At 43.1% G+C, this 22,419-nt stretch overlaps 1 protein-coding gene across 9 annotated transcripts in view; it reads left to right on the top strand.

The window, feature by feature from the left end:
* Positions 1–22,419, top strand: part of SH3PXD2A (SH3 and PX domains 2A) — a 245,802-nt gene that overhangs the window by 204,720 nt on the left and 18,663 nt on the right. For 7 of the 9 annotated variants that reach the window (XM_059851909.1, XM_059851908.1, XM_059851915.1 and 4 more), the window contains 3 exons: positions 2,943–3,056; positions 7,231–7,314; positions 18,372–18,489. In XM_059851909.1, coding sequence (XP_059707892.1) covers positions 2,943–3,056; positions 7,231–7,314; positions 18,372–18,489 — 316 coding nt within the window. The remainder of the gene's footprint in view (positions 1–2,942; positions 3,057–7,230; positions 7,315–18,371; positions 18,490–22,419) is intronic. The other 2 variants (XM_059851916.1, XM_059851910.1) reach the window with 1 other exon arrangement.

Genomic DNA, 22,419 nt, shown 5'->3' with positions numbered 1-22,419 from the left:
TTTCAAAAGCAAGCTTTCTGTGATGCTCTGGGTTGGTAAAGATGGCAGGAGACGGGACAAGGGATTCTTTGCAAAAAGTTTGGGCTGTAATGGTGCAAACTAAGGCTATTCTAACTAATCTGTCTGCAAACCATGAATACCCATGAACCTGAGGGTGAGCGGGGAAGGGATGGTGGTACCAATGGAAGCTGCCCTAATGCTTCTGATGAGGGGATGGTGCAGAGCAAGTACTTCATGATCTGCCTGGCAGAGTTCTGCAGTTTGTGGCTGTCATGCACAGGCTGTGTTGAGGAGCTTGTCTGCCCTGCAGCCATTTTCTGCTAGGAGTCAATTTTTGCACTGTGCTGTAATTTCCTTTCTGTAGGGTTATGGCTTGGATGTGCCATAATCTTTTTGTAATTATAATCTCCATTATCATAAGGGATGTGCTGCCTCAACAGTGGTTTCTTGGCCACTCTGAGACTTTGCACATCTTGCATGTGAGCACCCATTTGTGACTTCTCTGCTGCCAGGGGGTTGCTGGAAGCTTCTCAGTCTTCTCAGTTATTGAGTCTGTTTAAGCAAAACACACATTTTTCTGTTGACATGCTATTTCAATGGGCTATATTAAAGCCTTTCTTCTGTCCTTCTGAGAAGCGAGCTTGAAATTGGGGAAGAGAATTTCAGAACGGGGGGCTGATTTTCCCTGAGCTTGGACAAATGCTGTGATTTCTCAGTAGCTGCAGAGGTTTCTCCTTTATACTTTACCCTTGTGCAGAGTTTATAAAGGAAATCTTTAGGAAGAAATTGTAGCTTTATGAGTTCTGTGGTGATTAGGAGCTTTAGCCTGAGTCATGTTTAGATAGATGGAGGCTCAGCTACACTGTGGCCCCAAGCAAAAGATCTAAACTTGGCTCTGAGGCTAGTGAGCCAAACCAGAGGAGCTGTATTGTGAAATGGGCTAGCACGGGGCTGGTGAGAAGATGGTGCCATCCAGCCCTCCAAAGATGGTTTTACCATGGTTTGAATTTGGCCCAAATGTACATTTTTAAGAGTAGGCAAGTTCTTTTTGCACTTGTGTTTAATTTCTTTCTGAGGAAGAGTTTAGGTAAACTATTCCGGTCTAATTAATATCAGCTGGAAGCCAGCTTCTCACATTTTGTGCCTAATTATAAGTGAATGTTAAACTGTGTTTGCTCCCCGTGTTGATCTGTTACTGGTGAAATAAGGAGCAACCATGAAGACGTGGTTTTGAAACAGTCTGGCAGATCCTGCGTGTTCACTGCTGTGGGCTTCGTGGCAGGAGAATCCACCTCCTGCTGAGGGAGAATAACTAAATTTAAACTTTCCAACCATGAGCCTTGTGAAGCAAAGTTTCCAAACCTCTGCTGGGCCAGAAGATGGAAATCTGTGTCTGAATTTGGAGAGTAAATAAATAGAGCTGCCTAGGAGCTGCCCAGGGGCATGTGAGGGGTTGCTGCTTGGGGTGCATTGTCTCCCAGCCCCATGCCCAGGGAGGAAAGCAAGGGTTTGTAGCTACTGTTCTCTGGTAAAACCTCCTGTGACAGGGCTTGGAATGAGCTTGGCTGACTTGTAGCACGAACACTGGAGCATTATTTCAGCAGGGTGGTTTTTGTCTTACAGACAGCTGCATGTGGCATGGCAGCAGAGCCCTTCCTTTCCCCCTCGCTGGGATGGGCTGTGGGATCCCAGCTGTGGGAGGGATGTGTGGCCACCTCACAGCTCACTAGTGTTGGTGCCCGTCTCTTTACAGCCCAGGCTGGCACCTTTGCTCTTCACAGACAGGCTTGTGTGAAATTTGCTGTGTTTATGACAGGCATCAAAGTTGTTCTGAGGTGCATGTGCAGAAATAGCTGTTTTCCCATCTCCCTTTGTGGAAGCTGGAAGGGTGGTAATGGACAAGTTTGTATGGTCCTGACAAAGCAGCTTGTGTTTTCTGGGGAAACTGGGGTATCACAGACTACAACAGAAGTGGTTTGCTTACCTGTTAGACTTTTTATTTTCCTGTCTTAACCCAGACCTTTTCTGAATGGAGGAGAATCTAGTTGTGCTTTTATCTGAGAGCAGCAAGTTCTTGGGTGAGTGAGTCTATGTCAAAATCATTGGAGGATTCAATAAATCCATGTAATCAAGCAAGAAAAGAGGCAAGGATAGTTACAGATGGAATGCATTTAATCTGAAACTGGCATGCATATAATTTTATTAATCCATTCATAGATATGACCTAAAGGTTATATCCATATATATTGCTGCATACTTAACATTTTTGTAGATACTGCTTGAAACTTGGATATTCAGGTGGGAAGACAAATAACTGGTGCTTATGGCCTGAAGTCAGATTTCAGTTGGCTTTTCTGCTTTATTTCTGTTCTGTGCAGTACTTTCCAGCTTCCCAGGGTATTGAATTCAGGTCATGTTTGTTAAACACCAGCTGTGGTTACAAGTGCTCTAGAAGCACTTTTATATCCTGTTCTGAAGTCTGTGCTCTTCTATGGATGTCTTTGCTATTTCCCTCACTTGCCTTTTGTAATACTTCGTATTAGGACTTGGGCAGTGTTTGTGCTGTTTCACATATGTGCACGTGTACATATTTACATATATACAAAGTGTTTTGATACTGTAGATGTGCTTACAGCAAGACCAGCTTGGAGCAACTGACTTAGAGAATTTCAGTCAAAGTTGTCATGGATGGACTTTGAATTTCTTAAAATAAATTGATATTTACTTCATTGCACCCTTTTTCTAGCAAGGCTGCACACTACCTCTGGGAGAGGATCTGATAGAAATGGTATGATAGCAGTAAATCCTTTCTTGTTCTAGGAAGCTGCAGAATACCTCAAACATGCACCAAAGCTGCTGACTCTGTCATCTTCTCTGTAGCATTTTACTATTCTTGTTTCTCTAAGTGTTGACTGAGAAACTTCTTTTGCTTCTTTTTGTAGGTTGGTGGTTTGTGAGCACAGCAGAGGAGCAGGGATGGGTCCCTGCTACATACCTGGAGTCCCAAAATGGAACCAGAGATGATTCTGACATCAACACATCCAAATTTGGGGAAGGTATGGAAAGCTTTTTCTTACCAAGAGAAAACTGGTGTTCTCTTGCTTTATGTTTTTTTCCCCCAAGTGAGAGCTTCTAATTGGAAGGAGATGCATGGTAGAGCCACAGGCCATTGAAAGGAGTGAGGTTTAACTTCAATGGTTGCTTCTCATTAATTTCCTTTAAATTAATCTTTGAAAATAGTTTCACTGCTGTTTGCTATGGTCTGTGGTGTGTGGAAAGGTAATTTTTTTTTGTATGGTCTCATTCTGTTAAAAGTGAGATGCCATTTGTCATGTATATGTATTTAGCCACACTGCTTTCTTTGTTTTTTTTTTTTTTTAACTAAAGATGCTTAATTCAGGTTCCAGAAATGGAATAACTCAGCATTGCATGTTCCTCAATTCCATTATGAAAGACTAACCACATCTTAATGGGCTTCTCATGTAGCAACTGTGTACAAAGGACACTTTTATTATGATTTGCTCCATTCTAGTGAATCTGTTGCTAAATCTAGGTCCTCTTGACGTGACACTTATGTAAAATGTATGTGGAAACTCAGCTGACCTTTCCTTAGCACAGGCAGGAGGCTTAGAGATGTGTTGGGGTGACCATCTGCCCACTAACACAGCACACAGGCAGGAGCAGGCTTTGTGCTGGGCTCCGAGGGTGACATCTGCAGCTTATTGAAATCTTGGTCTCTGCAACTCATTTTTCCCTGCTCAAGTCTACCCATATCCTGGTTTGGAGACAGACTGGCTGTAGACTGGTCGGTCAGGAACCAGTCTGGTATGATGCAGCATCTCAGTGGATGCAAAGGCAGTAAGTAAAGCTTCCCTGTTTTTAAAGAACAGAACTTTACTGCTCTGCTCTGCAAGCACTGAAGAATGCCTTGTCTGTTGGTCTGTAGCTTCCTCCCTTCTCCTGACTCTTGAATACAGTGTGTGCTCGACAGCCTTACAGCTTAAACTGCTTTCATTTCATGCTCTCTCCTTCTTCATGTTGCCCTCTGGAGTGTACTCTGCACAGGGATGTTGCCACCCAGCAGTCTGTTTGGGGTAATGGCAAATCTATTAAATATTCCTTATCTCCTTCCTCTCAGTCCCTTTTAATCCATTACACTGCTCTCTTCAGCTATGGTCAGCAGTCCTGCTCCCTGCCTCACTCCAAATCCAGACATGCTGAAACCTGAGACTGCCCTTCCCTTTTTGCTCAGTTCCATCTCAGTGACAGATGTAATTGCATAACCTCTGCAGCTGCTTTTGTGTGCCCCAGATTTTGCTTGCTTGCTTTTTAGTAACTTTGGTTTATGTTATTAGCCGCCTAAGCTGAGACTTCCTACATTCTTTGTATCTTCCCCTCCAGTTCTTCTTTACTTGGGCTGGTTTTCTCCATACAATTACTTCATAGGAGAAGAAAGAATTACTTGGATTCACTGTCTTTAAAAATGTATATCAAAGTGACTGTACTTGAACAGAAAACTTGCCAGCTCTCTCCAGGTAGGCAGGAGAAAGGGGCTCTGATGCAACTGAGGAGGAAGGCACTTCTAGTGGATTAAGTGCCTTAGCCCCACAATTTAGAGCTTACACAGGTTTCATAGTGACTCCAACAGACCTTGACTTCCTGCAACTCTGCAATCTCTGCTCCTCCAACTTGGAAAGCACAGAAACATTGATGTAGGGAGCTTTGTGTATCAGCCCCTTGTCCCTCCCCATTTTAACAGGCCTGGAACAAGTCCATAACCCAGGCAAACTTTGAAGTCTGCTCTGCTGTGGCAGGCCCAGTCAAGACAGCAGGGTGCTGAACACATCTTGCTAATAATTCTGCCTCTACTAATATAGCAGTAATATTTTTATGTTTCCCTTCAAGTAGTCTGTTCTCGGAGAAAGACAGAAGTGTTTCCTCTCTGCACCTGAGCTTGCACAACATTTTTGTCTGGATGAAGGCAGACTGATTGTTACCCAGGCCTGTGTTTAGACCAACACATCTTGCAAGGATTGGAAAACAATCAGAAAGCAATCTAAAGAAACATTTAACAGCTACAGAAGCTGATAAAGTAAACATGTTAAAATAATCTCTGGGAAGGTGTAGACACTTGTTAATAAGCAGTCTTTCTAGTGACTGTGACATGACCAACCAAGTCCAAGTCTGGGCAAAATGACAAAATTCAGTATTTTTAAGGAAAAAACCCTGGCTCATACAGAAGCATCATTATAAAACAATAAAAGAGCTGTCTTGGGAATGGCTGTATGTTGTGAGGACACGGTGTGGTGGGTCTGTGTGACCCACAGTTTTCAAGGGGTGTTCCTGGATGGCTAAATCCTCCAAACTCCCAGTGTCAGAAAAAGCAAGCTGACTGCTCTGTATCGACACCTTGAGGCGGTTTCAACCCCTTCTGCACCTCTCCACCTTGCAAGCCTTTACATTCAGCATTTCATTTCCTCCTCTCTTGTATAGAAACCTCCTAACACAGGCAGCCTTATTGCAACTTAACTTCTCTCTCTGCTATAATCTGTGTTTCTAGCAAGGTGTCCTGTGTTGTCTCCCTGTGTAGCATGTGTGTAACTGGCAGTCTAATGTCCTGTTGATTTGGGGAAAGTCACCAGGTTAAATCTGCTCATCTTTTGTCCCTCATGGGCTTCCAAGATGATCACTGATTTCCATGAGCCAAAACCACAGCTGTCTAAAATCCTGAGATTTGGCTCATCTGAAAATTTGTCGTTGATTTTTGACCAACATGGGACCAAAGGGGAAGTACAGAGTACCAGGGACTAGATAATGTACCTGTTCCACACCATTCACCACTCCTCCACTTAGGGTGGTGTGGAAAGGTTTGGGCCTTACTGCAAAGGAGAAATTGAGGAGAGTGGGCTGGATATAAAAGTCTGGTCTAAGTCCCTGACAGATATAAAGGACAAGAAGTCAAAATCCACTCTTTGGTGAAGTTTTTTTTTCTTTTTTTTTCTTTTTTTTTTTTTTTTTTTTTTTTTTTTGGTCCAGCTAATGATTTCCCAAGCAAATAATTTTGCTGTGCCTGATTGCCAGCAGAACGCAGTTCTAGAAGACAACAGTGCTTACTCCAGTATAAGGATATAATCCCTAAATAAGTGCACATATACAGAATTGAATTATTATTAATAATGTGATATCAAAGTTTATGAACAGCTTCCCAGCACCACTGGTAAAATGCTTGTGTTTGCACTTCAGCTGTCACTACCTTGCAATATGTGCCATTGCTTTGCAGCAGCACCTAGAACCCTTGCAGTAGTTGCCAAATTGGGATGGAAGCCCTCGAATGGAAAAGTGTTTGGCTGTGTTTCTGTGCCAGTCTAATGGTTCCAGTGTCTTTCACACCTGTACAGCAAAAGAAGAATCTGAGTAGAGATCTAAGTATGTGCTCCAGAAAACAAGTGGTGTCCTCTGTGTACAGCTGCTCTCACAGTGCCATTTCCACAAGTGTCTTGTCTTTGTTTGTTTATACTTTAAGCATAAGTTATTGTTTGAGTATGTAACTAACACTCAGTTCTGGCTTGTTAGCTTCTTGAGCCTGCTGAATAATTGCAAGGTTAGTTTTTTTCCTGATATTGTAATCTGTATATTAGAAGTTTTGATCACAAGAACCAGCTGTGGCAATGAATGCAAGTCATGTCTTGCAAGCACATCAGATACTTTTCACTTGGGTTCAGTTCCTGAATGCTGCTGTTATGGGGGAACTTTTATATAAGAGTTTGTGTGTTTCTTTATATTGTGATAATTTTTCTTAGAGAGGTTTAGAGCCCTGTTGGGTTTGATGTCATGTGCAATAGACGGAATTCCCCAAAGATCATGCAGCTGAATTAGGAGATACAACAGCAATGAGGATGTGTCCTGCCACTGCACTCTCCTTGGACAAGTTGCCTTTAGTTGTGCAGCTTGTTTTGGAGCGTGTATATGTTTTTGATTTTTTTTTAAATTATAATTAGTAGCAATTTGTGACAGTTCTGGATGGCTCACATTGCTCTAGCTCAAGAAGTTAACTTTTTCCACTGTACTGTATAAAGTAAAACAAAACATCTGCATCCCTCCTAACCCATTCCCACTAACAAGACCAGTGCTTGTAAATACCATGTTTTGTTTTTATTCCTCACCCTCCCATCACTTTTTTTTTCTTCTTTTTTTCCCCTTTGTTTTGTTTCCATCCATGTTCCAAACTAGTTTCTAAGCGACGCAAGGCTCACCTGAGGCGCCTGGACCGGCGATGGACGCTGGGCGGGATAGTCAACAGGCAGCAGAGTCGAGGTGAATTCACAGCTTCCTCTGGCACCAGCCACTCAGGGGCCACCTAAAGCCACACTGCAGCTTCAGCTGCAGGACCTGCATCTTTGGCACTTTGGTAGTGAGGGGCCAAAGCTCCAGAGTTCAGATGTGTGTTTTGTACATGACAGCTTGAGGGTGGCTCGGAGACAGGGTTAGGCACCCAGGAGCTGGAGGCTGGTAACCAAGAGTAGCTCTGCAGTCTGACTTTGTGCTGTTGGGGAAGCTCACATCTGTTGTGTTTTAACTTGGGCATATTTGTGCTCAGTCTTTCCTGCCTCAGTAAGAACAAGGGATACTTTCAGGGCTGTTAAAATGAGTTGAATGCCAAAAAGCCATGCTCAGAGATGCGCACACTGGAAGAGTGTGTGGTGTGGAAAGATGAAAATCATTCCAGTTACAGTCCCCTCTCTTCCTTGCAAGAAGTGCTGGGTACTAAAGAGAGAGTCTTGAGAACTTTTGGGAGGTTTTGGCATCATTCCTAGGTATTTAAAATGCCACCAGTAGCAGCATTTTAGCTGGTTTGGTTTGTTCTGTATTCTTTCAGCTTTTGCTGGTCTAAGAGTGAGAATGGCAGGGTAGGAGGGAACACCTTGTGTTTGGGTGAAGCTGTGTTTGGGTGAAGTCTGAGGAGCCCTATAAGCAAAGTATTTCTTAAGAGCAAGTGAATCATCTTTCCCAGACCAAAGGTATCCCTATCTGTCTCCTGCTCCACTTGGAAAATCATCCAGATGTGTTCATTGCCCTTGGGAAAGGAAAGGTGGGATAAAGCACCATTTACACCTCTGTAACTTTCAGACAACCTTACTGAGGGAATGGATCCAAATGTAAGCACAAGGGATGATTCCCAGTTAATGGAAAGGTGCCCTTTCCTATTAAGAACTGTACTTTTAAAGTGGCAAATTTACCTTTGGATTTGATGATGATATTATGTGCAGACTGCTGTCTCAAGCCCACCCAGCTTTTCAGTGACCCTTTGTTTCAAATTATCATTGAGGAAACAAAAGCAACAATAGCTGTGTTCTACCTGCCATAGTTTGACCCTGCAGAAGCTGAAACTTAACTTCAGAAGACAAAGTCCTTCTTCTCAGCCACCAAATGCACTCTGGAGGCACCAAAGAACCCTCATAAGCACACATGCTGTCTTGTGGGAGGTGGGGGAAGTGTGCTTATTTCTGCGCCCCAACTGTTTGGGAGCTACTGACTTTGCTTTGTCCAACTCTGCTAGATGCTTCCTGGCAATTTAACTGGGAGAATTTATGGGAATCAGTTTTCTAAACAATTTATTTACTGGTAAAAACAAATGCATTCTTTTATATTCGTACAATATTGCAAACAAAGCTCCATAAAATATTAAGACTGCATTACCAGTCCCTTAGCAGTCAGCTGGTAAGACTCAAGGACCTAAGATGCATTCTCAGATTTTCCCTCTTGCATTCTGATGCCCACCATGTGTGGATCTTCTCCAGACCTGCCCTCTGACCAGTGTCAGTGTCCTCCCTGGCAGTCTTCCCCAGTACAGGCTGCCCTAATTCCTTGCATCTTTGCCTTTTTCTTGCTTCATTACTGTTTCTTCCCTATTAGGCCCAAGCAGGGCTGGGGTTTTGAGGGTATTGGAGAATATGTGCTTTATCTCAAACTGAATCTTGGCACTTGGACTTGGCACAGACTTCAGCAATCTGTGATTTTGTCCAAGGTTTGGGGCACCCCCTGTGACTGAGCTTCTATACGGTCTCTCCAATGTATTTAAGCCACAGCTAGCCAGGCTGGCTAAAAATAAGCTGTTCATTGTCATCAGAAATTATAGGTTAGGGAATCCTTACAAGAGCAGGCTTATTGGAAATAAAGAAAGTGACTTGAATAAATGGGCACAAGTTGGAGACAGTGGCTTCATGATCTGGCAGAGCTGCAGCCTGTACAGACATCTACGCCTTCCAAACTGCAGTTGTTGAAAGTATGAGTCTCTCTGGGTGTCCAGCCTGCTGTTCTCTAACAAAACACAGTTTATATGAGGTCAGGAGAGATTTTCTCCCATCTTCCCCTCCCATCCCATCCCAGAAGACTTCTAACAAGGCCAAATTTGGGTGAATTTGCACTGAAATGACAGAATGCATGAAGTGTACATGTACACTTCCCTGCCAACCTTCAAGTCCTTGCTCCAAAGCACAGAAGAACTAAAGTTGTTCAGACAGGAGGTTGCCAGAATTGTTCAACACAAGCAGAACAGCTTCCCCTTCCCCACTTGGCCTCTTGGAAACAAACTCAATTAAACATTTTGGCTGAAATTCTTCCCACCCAGCAATATTCTGCTTGAAATAATCCTTGCTTGCTGGAAGGGTTAGCTCCAGGAGTTCACTGGAGCTTAAAAACAAGCTGTAAAGGATGCCTCCCTTTGTATTTATGCTTGGGTACCACTAATAAGCATTTTTGTCAGTTAGGCCTGTGAGAGAATCACTTTAAGGCCAGAATCAAAGGAATTAAGCATTGCTTCTGAAGGGCAGAATTTTCTAAGTGATTTGAATATTAAAAACACTGAGAAAGCTGGAGTGCAGAAGGGAAGAGTGTTTGCTTCCCTGTTAGACTGTGCCTGATGGGGGAGAATCATTAGGGGCAGCATATGGCTTATTTATTTCTGACCTTGCCAAAGCCATTTGAAGAGGCTAGGCATCTCTGACCTCCAGATATTTGGAAGCAATGGTACTGGGTCTGTGAATAAGAAACATGAAAGACAAATTGTTGAATATCATGGTAGTGCTCCTTTTTTAAACCTGAAAAAAAAATCTGCAAAGGGAACAGCTGTAGTCTGTTTCTACAAAGAGAAACAGATGACTTTTGTTGCTGAACTTTTCTCTTTAAAATGGTCTGTGGTGTGCCCAGATCTAAGAGATTACATTGGTTTGTGTTTCTTATGTAGCTGCAAAGCTTGAGGTTTTTTTAATGTTAAATGTGGTACATTTTCTAAACTTTTTCCTATACATTCTGAAACTCCAGTAATACAAATATGGGCTGTGAGGAGAAGCCTGAAAGTTTGTAGTTTTCCTCAGACTTGACACTCATTAGACCTGCAAGCTGCAGAGTTCATGTTTTGTACTGGGTTAAATAGTAATTCTGCACATGCAGTTATTTGGAAATTCCCCTGAAAGGGAATTTAGGATAATTTACAGGCTTAATTTAATGAAAAGTCATTAGTGCTTCTACAGTTTGATTGGTAAAATTGGGATGTTACATGCCTGTCTTCTGTGCCAGATATCTGACCTAAGTTATTGCTGCTTTGGTTTTGGGCCCAGTGCTTTCAACTGGAACTGTTACAATGCAGGAAATCACTCTAAAGTTATTCATACCAACAATATAGTGACATATGGGCTGAATTTCTGCCAAATGAGCCAATTATTCAGGAGTAGCTCCTAGCACAAGGAATAAGCTATTCATTGAAAGAGTTGTAGAACTTCCCACTGCTTGCTTATCTTAGGGAGTGAGGGAGCTTGATGGGCAAAGGTAGTGTGTAGAGGGAAGGCAGCCATGTAACCCAGTGGTCTTGATACTTGAACCTCATCTTGAGTTGGTCTTAATACTGGAACCCCCATTCCTAGCCCAGGTGGGTGGTTCTTCAGCCTGTTGTGTTGCTATGGAAAGAGCACTTGGTCAGTACTGGTAATCCAGCCTGGCTGATGTGCCTGTGCACTCTTATACTTTCCTGCATTTCACCAGAGCTGCTCTGCCCTCTTTGGCAGCCCCCTCCATGAGACTTCTCCCCTTGTTTACACTCTTTCCTGTTTGTGCTTGATGGTGATGAAATGTTTGTCAATCACAGCAGAAGACTGTGAGTGACATTGCTGTGCTAAATCAAGCCAGCACAGAACAGCTTCAGACTTAGTTTCTTCTCTCCTTTGGTTGGGGTTTTTTGGTTTGTTTTGGTTTGGGTTTTTTTGTTTGTTTGTTTGTTTGTTTGTTTGTTTGTTTGTTTGGGTTTTCTTTTACTCTGTTCTCCAAGGAAAGTAGTAAATGCTTATTGGTCCTTGCCTGGTTGAAGTAAGAGCATGCACAATACAAAGCTGTTTAGAAGAAATGTCATTATTGTTCTTTTCTATCTGTTGGCACAAGGTTTTCTATTATTTAAAACAAAAAGCAGGGAAGGGAAGAGGGACAAAGGCTGAAGAGCTTCTGTCTGCAGATGAACACATTTGATAACTGTGGGCAGTCATTCTCTCTCTGCATATTTAGGCAAGTAAAACAAAGTCCATGTTGGATTAATGCATTGCTTTCTGGAGCAGAGAGACTTTTTCCAGAAGCAGGTCTGACAAAGGGGGGGTGGAGCGGAGGAGTGGGGGAGGGCGAACACAGACTGCTGACAGAGGGGAAAGTATTTTGAAAGAAAATTCTTCAGTGGTTTGGAAGATGTAGGTTTGGGGCTGTTGCATTTTGCTGAGAAATCATTAATTGGCTAATTTCTAGCCCAGTTTCCCCCTATCCCTACCCCTACCAGCATATCAAACCAGGGGGGGTCACAGAAAGTTGGGGGCATGTACAGGCACCAGCTGAGTAAAGGAAATTATTCCCTTATTTGGTTGGCTCCTGAAGTGCTGCTGATAACTTTCACTCTTATTAATGGAGGCAGAAAAGAGAAAACTTACAAAATAGAGGTGAAGGAGAAGAATGTGAAATGGGGCTCTCAGAACTTGGAAGCAGAAATGTCTGAGCACTGGCTGTTTGCCTGGGAAAGATGAGAGTGATTGTGCAGGGCTGGAAACGTGCATGGTATTTTAGCTGCTTCAAGGCAAGGCTCCTGTCCCAAAGAGTTTACAGCCTAAACAAAGAGAAGGAGATCTGTGCATCAAAGGAACGTGGGCAAGTGGCAATTTGGCATGAATTTTGCAACCAAAGGGGTTTTCATAGTGTAAAATGATCCTTCAGTATTTTAAAAGCTTTTAGAGAAGGACTAAAACTAAGCTTGTTTGGGAAGGCAGGAAATCAGGGTAGGTAAGGCTTTTTTTAGGAAGGATTTGAGAGCTTCAGGTTATTTGATACCATCGAGGAAGGAGCCTGCTCAGGTGGATGAGGCATCATATGAAAGGCATGAGGCTGAGTGGGAAAAGACCACAGAATTTGGAGGAGTAGGAAATCCACATGAACGTGTGAGTGCGTGTAGTAGGGCATCAAAGCAAGGCACAGCACACAGGCTTGAAAATTCAAGATGGAACAACTGAATTGGGAATGCACTTGGTAGGAGTCTGGTTGAAATGCCAGAGAGGTGCTGTGCCAAGAGCCTTCTGCAAGAGCAGTGTGTGCTGAAAGGCTGGGAAGGGAGCAGAGCAGGCAGGAGGTGGCTGTGGTGGCTGTGCAAAAGAGTCACTGGAGGGTCAGTGAGGAGCAGCAATGGTGGAGAACTTCGAAAATGCTGGGGCAAGTCTGTCACCTTGGTGATAGACTAGGAGGAATCTGAAATAATCAGTGCCAAGGGAACTGGGAAGATAGAATGAGGAAGATTTTGGAAGAACTACTGAAGCTCTGTGTTACAACTCGAGCTGTACAGAGTTACAACTCTGCTTTCCTTGACCTGACATTAAGTGTAAATCCAGACAGCCAGAGGAAGGGACCAAGTTGCCATTTCAAGACACCTCATAACTTTAATGTACTCAGTCACACATGCAAAATATGGAATTCTGGTTTGACAGATGGGATGGCAGGAGCCTCACAGGCTGTCAGGTTCAGTGTCTTGCTTTGTCAGCCAAGTCAGTACAATTTCTTCAGGAGGGAATGGAGCTTCATCTTAGCTGTCCTGAGGTTTTTCCTGTGGGAGAGGTGTCCTAACAGGTGACTTGGTATGGAAAATGCCATAACCAATGCTTAAAAATTCTTCTGAGATTCCCCTTTTACTACTTGACAGAAATACATCAGGTGAAACAAAAGAAAACTTACTCAGAAATAGGTTGTTTAAAGGGAATGTGTTGGAATGTATCCAATTGCTCACCATGTGCAAGCTGCAATCCTACACAAAAGGAAAAAAAAAAAAAAAAAAAAAAGCACAGTTGTCAAGGTCTGCAATTATCCAAAAATAATTGTCATTGACATTAAGTTCTCCTAAAATTTAAGAAGTCACATGTCTCATCCCTCATTTTTCTGCAAGCCAGTGTGTTGTATCACAGCCAGTGAACAGGCTGGGCAAGACAGAAGGAGTATTTCAGTCCTCATTACTGTGACTGCGGAGGTGACCTCTTGCTGCACGATGAGCATTGCCAAGATGGCTGCAGGTCATCTTGCTCTGCTGTAAATCATATGATGGTTTAATAGCTGTATTATAAATTCTTTTTATGTGAAAAGTTGCACTTCGTTAAGCTTCATCTTAAAATGGGTGGGACAAGAAACATGGGTGTGCATAAACTAGCCAGGTTTTAGATCAAGTTTTGTATGAGTTGTTTTGACTCTGCCCTGTATTCAAAAACTGGTTTTAAAGTGTCTTTTTAGTTTTAGAGCTATTGCTGTTTATGTGTTGAAGAGGTCTCAGCTTGGCAAAACACCATGGTGTTGCTGGAGGAACACGAAATGGCTGTGTTCTTGTTTTGGTGGGGCTTTTTCTTTTCTTTATTTTTTGCTTCTTTTGTCCTCTTCTAGTGGTTACAGAAGGACATTAGATGTTAAAAACTTGTGAAAAAGTAACACTCAAACACCTGTGATTTCCTTGTACCAGGTCTGTTGTGTACATCTGTATAGACAATGTAGTGTATGTGGCTGTCATGCAGGGCACTGTACAGCTCAGATCCTTTGTGCTGAATATGTGCACACCTTCCAGCTAGACAGCCCTACCTGTGCTACATTTTCTGGGGGAAAATATTTGTTGCTATAAAAAAGCCCTGTCTGTAGTGCAGTGGGCTGTTCCAAGGACACAGGTACTGTTCTCTGCTGTCCATGCTGTTTTCCAAGTGATCCACCAAGATCTGTTCCTATATTTTGATCCCAGTTCTCTACTGTGTTTGTTCAGGAGATTTTAGGTAGAACGAGAACAAAATAAAAGCCTGCCTTCTTTTGGGAATGAGAAAAGGAAAGAAGAGAAAGGTGCATTGATAGGGAATTGAGGCTTGGGAATAAGTAGTGGACTGAGCACTGGGTTGCCACAGTGTCTGGGAGGGCTGGGCAGAGCACAGCTACAGCAGCAAGGTATGAGCTGGGTGGTTGAAATAGTGCAAAAATTCTGGTTTTGTATATTTTAAATAGTGTCTGTGTCTGGGGAGGAGAGAGGGTGACACACAGTAATCCTTTCCTTCCGACCTAAGTAGGTTGCAGTTGGATAATGCATGATGTGACAGATGTGTATTGTAGCTCTTTGCCAAAGGAGCTTTGCTTCTTCATGCCTGCCTTGTTTGGATTTACTGGGGCAGCTCAAAATCTTCAGCTCAGCTGGGAAAGGTGTCTTTGGCCTGCAAATTAGTGATAAAGGAATGGGAGTGAAGTTGGCAATTAATAGATCTCTGATGTCCCTCAGTAAGAACAGAGCTGCCTTCTTGCCATTTTTAGCTCAAAGAGGGTAGGACTTCCATCCCATTGTTTCTGAATGCAGCCTTTTAGCTGGTGTGTGTGCTTTGTAGCATGTAGTAAAGTTTATTCTGCCCACTTGACCTCAACACTGAGGTTGATGTAACAGAAGCTGCAGCTGGGGAATACAAATTATCCTTTTGTTTGTCTTTTTTTTCCCTGGTAATTCTGAAGTCAAAACTTAATGAACCAAAATTATACACTTTTGTATTCTCTGTAGATGTGGGCTTATAACTTCAATGGTAGGTCTGGGATAGTTCACTGACTTCTGTTTTATACTCTTGCCTGTCAGAGAAGCTGAATGAAGGCAGCATGATAGATCAGATTTGTCAGTGTAACTCAGAGCAGTGTCATTCTGCTGTCTGACGCTCTGCTGATTCTCTCATGAAACCATTTATCTGAGTTAAGTCGTTACAGTAACTTTACATATCAGTCATGAAGTGTCAAATATCTTTTCTAAAGAATTTTGAATAATAATCTGATATGTTGAATGCTATTATCAGTCCTCTTCAGTGACACATCCACTGAGAGCTTCCCTGCTCCCTTCAGCAAATCTTGGTTTATACAAAGTGTCCACTGGCTAGAGATAATCTTTGAGAAACAAAACAGAATTTACACTTTGATTACAAGGGGGCCCATATCTCCAGTTTGTTTAAGTTACAAACCTCATGTATGTTTGTGGTATCTCCTGCAGCATTGACAGAAACCAAATGTGTGCAGTCTTGGAAATGTAGTTTTTGCTGTCAAAGTACTTTGCAAGGGGAAATTGTCATGGTGGCTTCCTGGATTTTATCTGTAGGCTTAAAAATAGAGCTGCTAAACAAAAACATTGTGGGACCTTGTTTTCTAGAGTTGATTTTTAACACTTTTGATTGTCTTGCTTCATGGGTGATTCTTTTTCTCTCTCTTCCCTTCCTATTTCTATGCACTCTTTTTTTCTAATTTTTTTTTAATTTCTTTTGTATAGGGAGGAGTCACCTAAAGGGCTTTATTCTCAAAAAGCAGTAGTCTTGAGTTGACAGCCACAGGACTTAAGATGTAAGCAGTGAGGGTGCTCATGGACAGAATGAGACAGTGGCAGTTCAGAAGAGCCTTCCTGTTTCTCCTGAGTTATCAGTCCAGTGCTGTTGGTGTTGATGGGTGACCACTGTCTCAGTTCCTCACACACAAGTTTGGAAAGTTGTGTAGGAAGCAAGGAATGAGCACCCTGTGCATGGTTATCTGCAGAAGAAGGGAAGCCACATCCCTGAAGAGTGGGACCACTCTGCCCAGCCAGAGGAGCTGAATAGCTGGCTTTAGCTGAAGCAGAGCCTGGTGGTTGTGTGGAGGAAAAATAGAATAAACACAGCAATTTCTGTGGGAGTTCTAGTGGCAAGGGTGACCTCTGTCAGCCTGGGTTATAAAGCAGCTTTGGTATGGGGGAAAGAAAAAAGAGGGCCTTCTTCCAAGACTCAGCAAATATATGCTTAGCTCAGTATTACTGTCCTAGAAACATCCCTGGAAGTGTCTGAAACAGTGTGTATCTGGACAGAGCAGCTCTGAACTTTCCCTTGGCCCTTAAAGGGACAAAATCTAGCTGCCCAGGGGTCTTCTGCAGTTCAGTTTAGTGCTTTGCATGCAGGGGAAACCAGACATGGAGCTCCTTCTGCAGCAGACTTGAAAATGGAGGAAAAATTAGTCCAGTTCTACCACCCAGAGCAAAAACCTAGCTAGGAAAACTCTCCTGTCCTGTGACTTGGAAGCTGGGATTTCATTTGCCAAGTTTCATTTTTCAGGCCCCATGTTGTAGTGGAGTATTTCTGTGGGGAAGGTGTCATAAGCTGACGGTGCTGATTACAAACTAGCTAGAGTTTCTTACCAGTGATAAGCCAGTTAAGAGTTAAGCAGCCCTCCTAGGGGAGAGCAGCAGAGAGTCTTTTCCTCTTGGTAGCAAAGGTTTGACAGATTTTGCCCCATCAGACTTAGAAGGATCCAAATGTGACCAGTCAAGGGAGCTGGACTTCAGAGATGTAACTTTGCTGAATTTGCTGCCATCAGATGCTCTGTCAACATTATTTTCCCTTTTCTGAGGTATTATTTCTTACTCTGTCTCAGTAAGGGCTTTGGTTTATTTTTCATTAAAGTTTCCATGCTTCACCCAGCAACAAAATGCAGTTAAGCCACAAAACGAAACTGCTGCTTGGATCTGTTTTACTCTCTTAAAGAGTGCTCGCTTCAAGCTGCTGCAGCCTTTTCATGGCTCCTTTGTTCTGCAGTGATCAGGAGCTTTGGATTCACTTCATTTCCTGCCCATTCCTCTGCACTGACAGCTCTCCATTTATTCTTTCCTTGCCTTGTTGTGACTGCTGGTAGGAAGTGCTAGGAAGTGTGGATGGGGTGCACTTCATTGCTTCTCTTCCCTGCCTTTAATCTAGCTACAGAAACTGTCACATGCACCATAGTTTGGGTTGAGGAGAGGGGTTCTGTGGCACTTCCCATGTCTGCTGCTGCAGAGGAAGGATAGTAGTTCAAGTTTTCAATGGCAGGTGTAATTTTTTAAGCTCCAGAGGGAAAGGTTGACCTTGGCTGTAATGGGAATGCTGCAGTAAATGACTCCTGGCTAGGTGGAAGAAGATGTTGACAAGTGCCTGTTCTGCTCTCCTTATTGGCTTGCTCTTAGCAAGTCTGCTTAAAACCTCTGCCCAGTGGGGAAGGGGATAGATGCTGAAGATGAATAGGGATGCTAAGTTTTTGGCTCCAACACCATACTTGAAATCCAGTCTGTGCTTTTGAAGTGTGTGTCTTAATTCTGGCCCTCCTTCACCAGTGTCACACGTGCATTTCTCTGGAGTCTGACTTAGCAAAAGTATGTTTGTAAAACATTTCACAACGTATGAATGCAAATGCTGTATTGCCTCCTGTCATATGCAAACCTCTTTTGTTCTTCTGTCACTTTTTTTTTTTTTTTAAATGTTTCAAGCTCATTGCTGTAGACTTGTGCTGCTTGGGAGGTGCTTGGAGAGCAGCGTGCAGGGCCAGCCCCTCTGGGCTGGGAGATGTGTCCTTCTGGGGATGCAGTGCTCGGGTTTCAGTAACACAATGCTCCGTGCAGCCATGTGTGTGTGCAAAGAGCCAACTGGCTGCAGCTCCTGCCGTGATGCTCGGCTGATTTGGCAGCTGAATTGATTCTGTCAAGTTACAGTAAGGGAGTTAAGTCCAGCTTCAAATCCTCTCCCTTACCCACTCGAGGAACTTGGAGGGGGGAGGGAGGTGGGAAGAAGAGGGGGGGAGCTCTCTGGGGACTTTGTGTCATTATTGGCATGGAAACATTCTGTGATTATCAGCAGCAGGGTAGTGGCAAGGGGCTGATTATCTGTCATGTCGTCAGCATAAATAACCAGTGGGCCCCTGAGCAGGGCTCCGCCTTTGTGATGGCTTCACGTAATCGCTGCAGAGCAGTTTAAAAGCAAGCAGTGCAGAAAAGCAGCTGGACTGATCCTGACCCTAACTGATGTTGCCTTTTCTCCCCTCACCAGAAGAGAAATATGTCACCATCCAGCCGTACGCCAGCCAGGGGAAGGATGAGATTGGGTTCGAAAAAGGGGTCACCGTGGAGGTCATCCAAAAGAACCTGGAAGGATGGTGGTACATCAGGTAAAGGAGCTGTGCAACCTGCAGAAACTGTGGCAATGAGCTTTTCTGATCATTCACTGAATGCTAGCATTTAAATCACTCTGTAGCTGGACAGGGAAGCCCAAATTGTTCATCATGCTTCTTGAAGAAATGTAAAGAAAAGTCTGAGGTGATAGAATGGTGACTAAAGTTACACTAGAGCATCTGCAAAGGCTGTGGACCATTCCAGTGAGGAAATGCCTTAACTTGCAGTTTTAGAAGTTTTTTTCCTTGCTTCAAGTTAAAAGCCCATATCTGAGTTAAGATCTGTGAGACCTAACAAGGCTTTCTGTTGTATATAATTTTCATGTGTTTCCAGTATAAGAGTTATTCTGCAACCTATTTAAATCTATTTATAGCAATGCTGAAAGGCTGATTGTGATCTCTTGAGCTGTTTGGGGCAGGTAGTGCTACTTTCAGGGATATGAGATCAGTTTGCTGGCTACAGCCCTTGTGCAAGCTTACCTATGGTTTCAGCTAATTTGCTTTGATTTTTGTGTGTCTCCACTGGATATTCCTAATGTAGAGGGACTGCATTCCAAGGGCAGGTAAAGTTGTTATTGTATATCAGATTTTGTTATGCAGTTGGAACAGTGGTCCTAGCAGAGAGTTTTGGCTTAAGAATCTCCTTTGTAAATGCTTATGGGGAGACTGTAGGTTAGATATTGTCTCAGTGATGTAGGGTGTCAGGATGAGCACTTGATGAGAAATTTCTTCATGTATGTTCACACAGCATTTAGGTTTTAGTGCCCTTCTGTGGTCCTGCCCCTTGTCTTGTATCTGTGTGTGAACCTCTCAGTGCTGTGACATCCCATTTCTCTTCAAACAAGATGTGATGCAACAAGTGGCTTAAAATGGAGATTTATCTCTCAGCAGTGCAGAACATCTCATATAGTCATCTTTTTCCATTCAACATGTAATTATAGTGATTTTTTTTCCTCTTTCCCCAAGTTATAGCTTGCTTTTGTTTGAATGCTGCTTGATTTATTGGCTATGGATGAGGACTGTGAAAATGCTGACTGAAGCAGTGTTGCTGTTTTTCTTGATTTCCCTTACTTAGAAGAAAGAAAAATCAGTTTTCTGTCTAATGATCCCATGGAGCAAATAAGCTAATAAAGATAGCAGTGGAGCCAGGAAGGCACTCTAGATAGGAGGAGCTCAGAAATGCCTGGGTTTGGTCAGGTCAAATTTTTTTCTCTGTTAATTGTCTACAGAAGTGGAATCCAAAGTCTCAGATCACGGAATTGAGCTCATAGGTTTTTCTGAGGGGAGAACCATTGCAAGACACCTCTAGTTTATTTTTTTCTTTATTTCTGCAATGTTGCCTGGTTACTACTGTAGGTTTCCCTTTGCCATATTAGCACTCTTCAGTTAGTTGAATTTTTTCCCCTTTTTCTCACACACTTCTTTGAGTCAACCCAAAAGACACATTTCTCTATATGCCAGGAGTGTCTTCTGGAGCATGGTGGCACTTTCTGCAGTGGTTTCCATGGCATCTCCATTCATGGAATCTGCTGGAAGAACAGTGGCTACCCCAGCCACCCCCTGATGGCTGGGGATTGCAGCATGTGCTTGGCTTTTTTTGGAAGAGGCATTTTGATTTGAGAAACCCCTGTAGTTGTTGGAAGATGTAATGTTCTCCCCGTGTGTGTGACGAGTAAAGGGGCTGCTAACGATGCTCCTCTCTGCTGCTTTGGGGCACTGTGCTGCTTTCCTCCTGGAGGATTAAACTCTTAGAAACAGGGTTGGTTTTTTTTTCCCATGGGCAACATTTCCAGAAATGTTGATGATGTGATCCATCCCTGCAAGCTGGTCCTTTGCAGCCTGGGTAGCTGATCTCCAGCTTGTTGTGCTGTTTGTTACATGTGAACTGCCCTGAATGCTGTTAGGTACCCCTCAGAAAAGGATTCCCTTCCTGCAGAAATTTGCTTCTCTGAGTCTTGAGTGCCTTTGAAGGAGCAACTCCTTCTCCTCTTGTGACTGTGAGGGGAGAGGGAGCAGGAGGAGAATGCAGTTGAACCCTGGGCTGGGTAACAGACTGAACACACTTCAATGTGTAGAGAGAAAAACAAATCCAGTAGTTTGTAAATGAAATCCACCTTAAAGACATTAGCTTGTTCCACCTTAAATATGTAATTTCTCCAAATTCTTGGCCATGTGCTGATCCTCATTTCCTGTCCTTCTTTTTTCTTTTCTTTCTCTTTTCTTTTCTTTTTTTTTTTTTTATATTTTTTTTTTATTTCCCTAGTTTGCTTCCCTCTGGAGTAATTCCAGTGCTCTGGAGCTGGAAAGCAGATGTGACTCTCAGACTTACAGAGGCACTTCTGACTTTTTTTAACATTCCTATGGTTTTAATCCGTTTTTTCCTTCATGTAATATAAACAGGGAGGGTTTTGGAAGCATGAAGGAACCAAATCACTGCACCTAATTCTGAGACCCTCCCAATTCAATGCTATACAAGCTGGAGGCAATATTGGTGTCTGTCTTTATGCTGCCCCACATGCATTATGACTTAAAAAAATCAGGACTAGGGAGAAATGAAAGAAGGGCTCTGTCCTGAGATCCTGCTTACTGCTGTATTGAGTTCAGTGGATCTGTGTTTCCCAGTGTGCCCATAGCTGGCATTAGCATCCCTCATTTAGATCTTACTTTGTCTCCAGGAGGCAGCAACAGACACAATCTTGTGGTGCCCAAGTGGACTGACTGCAGGGCAAGTTGGTAGCAATATGCTACATAAAGCTTTTTTTATTTGCCTTTTTGTCCTTCATTTTGTGGTTGCTCTGAGCCCATGAGAATGAAGCACAGCTGGGAGGTGCTGGCAGCCCTGAAATGAAGAGGAATCTGGGATGGGGTTTCAAATGTCTGCAGTAGGTTCTGAATAAAAAGGAAGGAAGGATACTTGTGAGTCAGCTCTTAAGATGTGAAATGAAAATTGTTACTGGTTCAGGACTTTGCCAAAATTGATTACCAATTGTTTTAGTTCTTTCACCTATAAAATGGGGAAGATGAAGGAATCTTCCAAGGTTATTCTTCAAAGGCCTTAAAGATTAACAAATTCAAGGACTAAGGTAAAAAATGTAAGCATATTTCGCTTACATAAGTAGTTTTTATTTGTGATATTGCAGTAAGTACTGCTCAGCATTAACTTCAGGTTAAATTGGCTGGCACAGGAAGAAGCAGCCTACAACAGCCTCTCTGCTGAGGGTGTGTTGCCCAGAGTTAACTGTCCATCTGTTGCTGCTATTATTCATTGGGAGAACCTGTGTGGGACCAGAGGCATTGGTAGCAGTGGGGTTACCCAGGCTTATCCAAATGCATACAGCTGGCAGAAGAGCTAACAGGCTGGTGCAGAACCTGCCTGTGGCTGCCTTTCTCATCTTAAACATGTAAGGTCTCCCACAAAGTAAGATGGATGTAAACTGTTTTTTCTTGCTGATTTTGCATAATCAAGCTCTGTTGAAAGTAACCTTTGAAACTGGAGTGCTCAGTGCCTTGGCCACTGTGGCTTTCTCACAGATGGAGACCTCTACACCTCCACATAGAATAAACTCAAAAATGTCCTTTAAAAATACGTCCTTGATGCAAAGGCAGCAGAGAGCATTGGTCTCTGCAAAAGGGCTGTCAGCTGCAAAAGGGAATGAAACCAAAAGTGTTCAGGGCTGGAAAATGGCACTGGGTGATGCCCTGACACAAGAGGAATTGTGGTGTGTATTTCCTTATTTCCTTTTCCTTTTTTGGCTTGGTTTGAGGCCTAGCAGAAAAGCCTAAAAAGGGACAAGATTGAATAGATCCAAATTGCTTCTTGACATAGCATCACACAGTGGATGCTGTGTATCTTTTTGAAGTCAAATCAAGTTAATACCAGGTTGCTACTTCTTGTTAGTCTCCATGCATCACAGAAAGCTCAGAGCT

The sequence above is a fragment of the Haemorhous mexicanus genome, chromosome 7 (genome assembly GCF_027477595.1).
Source record: "Haemorhous mexicanus isolate bHaeMex1 chromosome 7, bHaeMex1.pri, whole genome shotgun sequence".
Taxonomy (NCBI): Eukaryota; Metazoa; Chordata; class Aves; order Passeriformes; family Fringillidae; genus Haemorhous; species Haemorhous mexicanus.
Note: the sequence above shows the minus strand (reverse complement) of the source record. Positions and strands in the feature narration are given on the sequence as shown.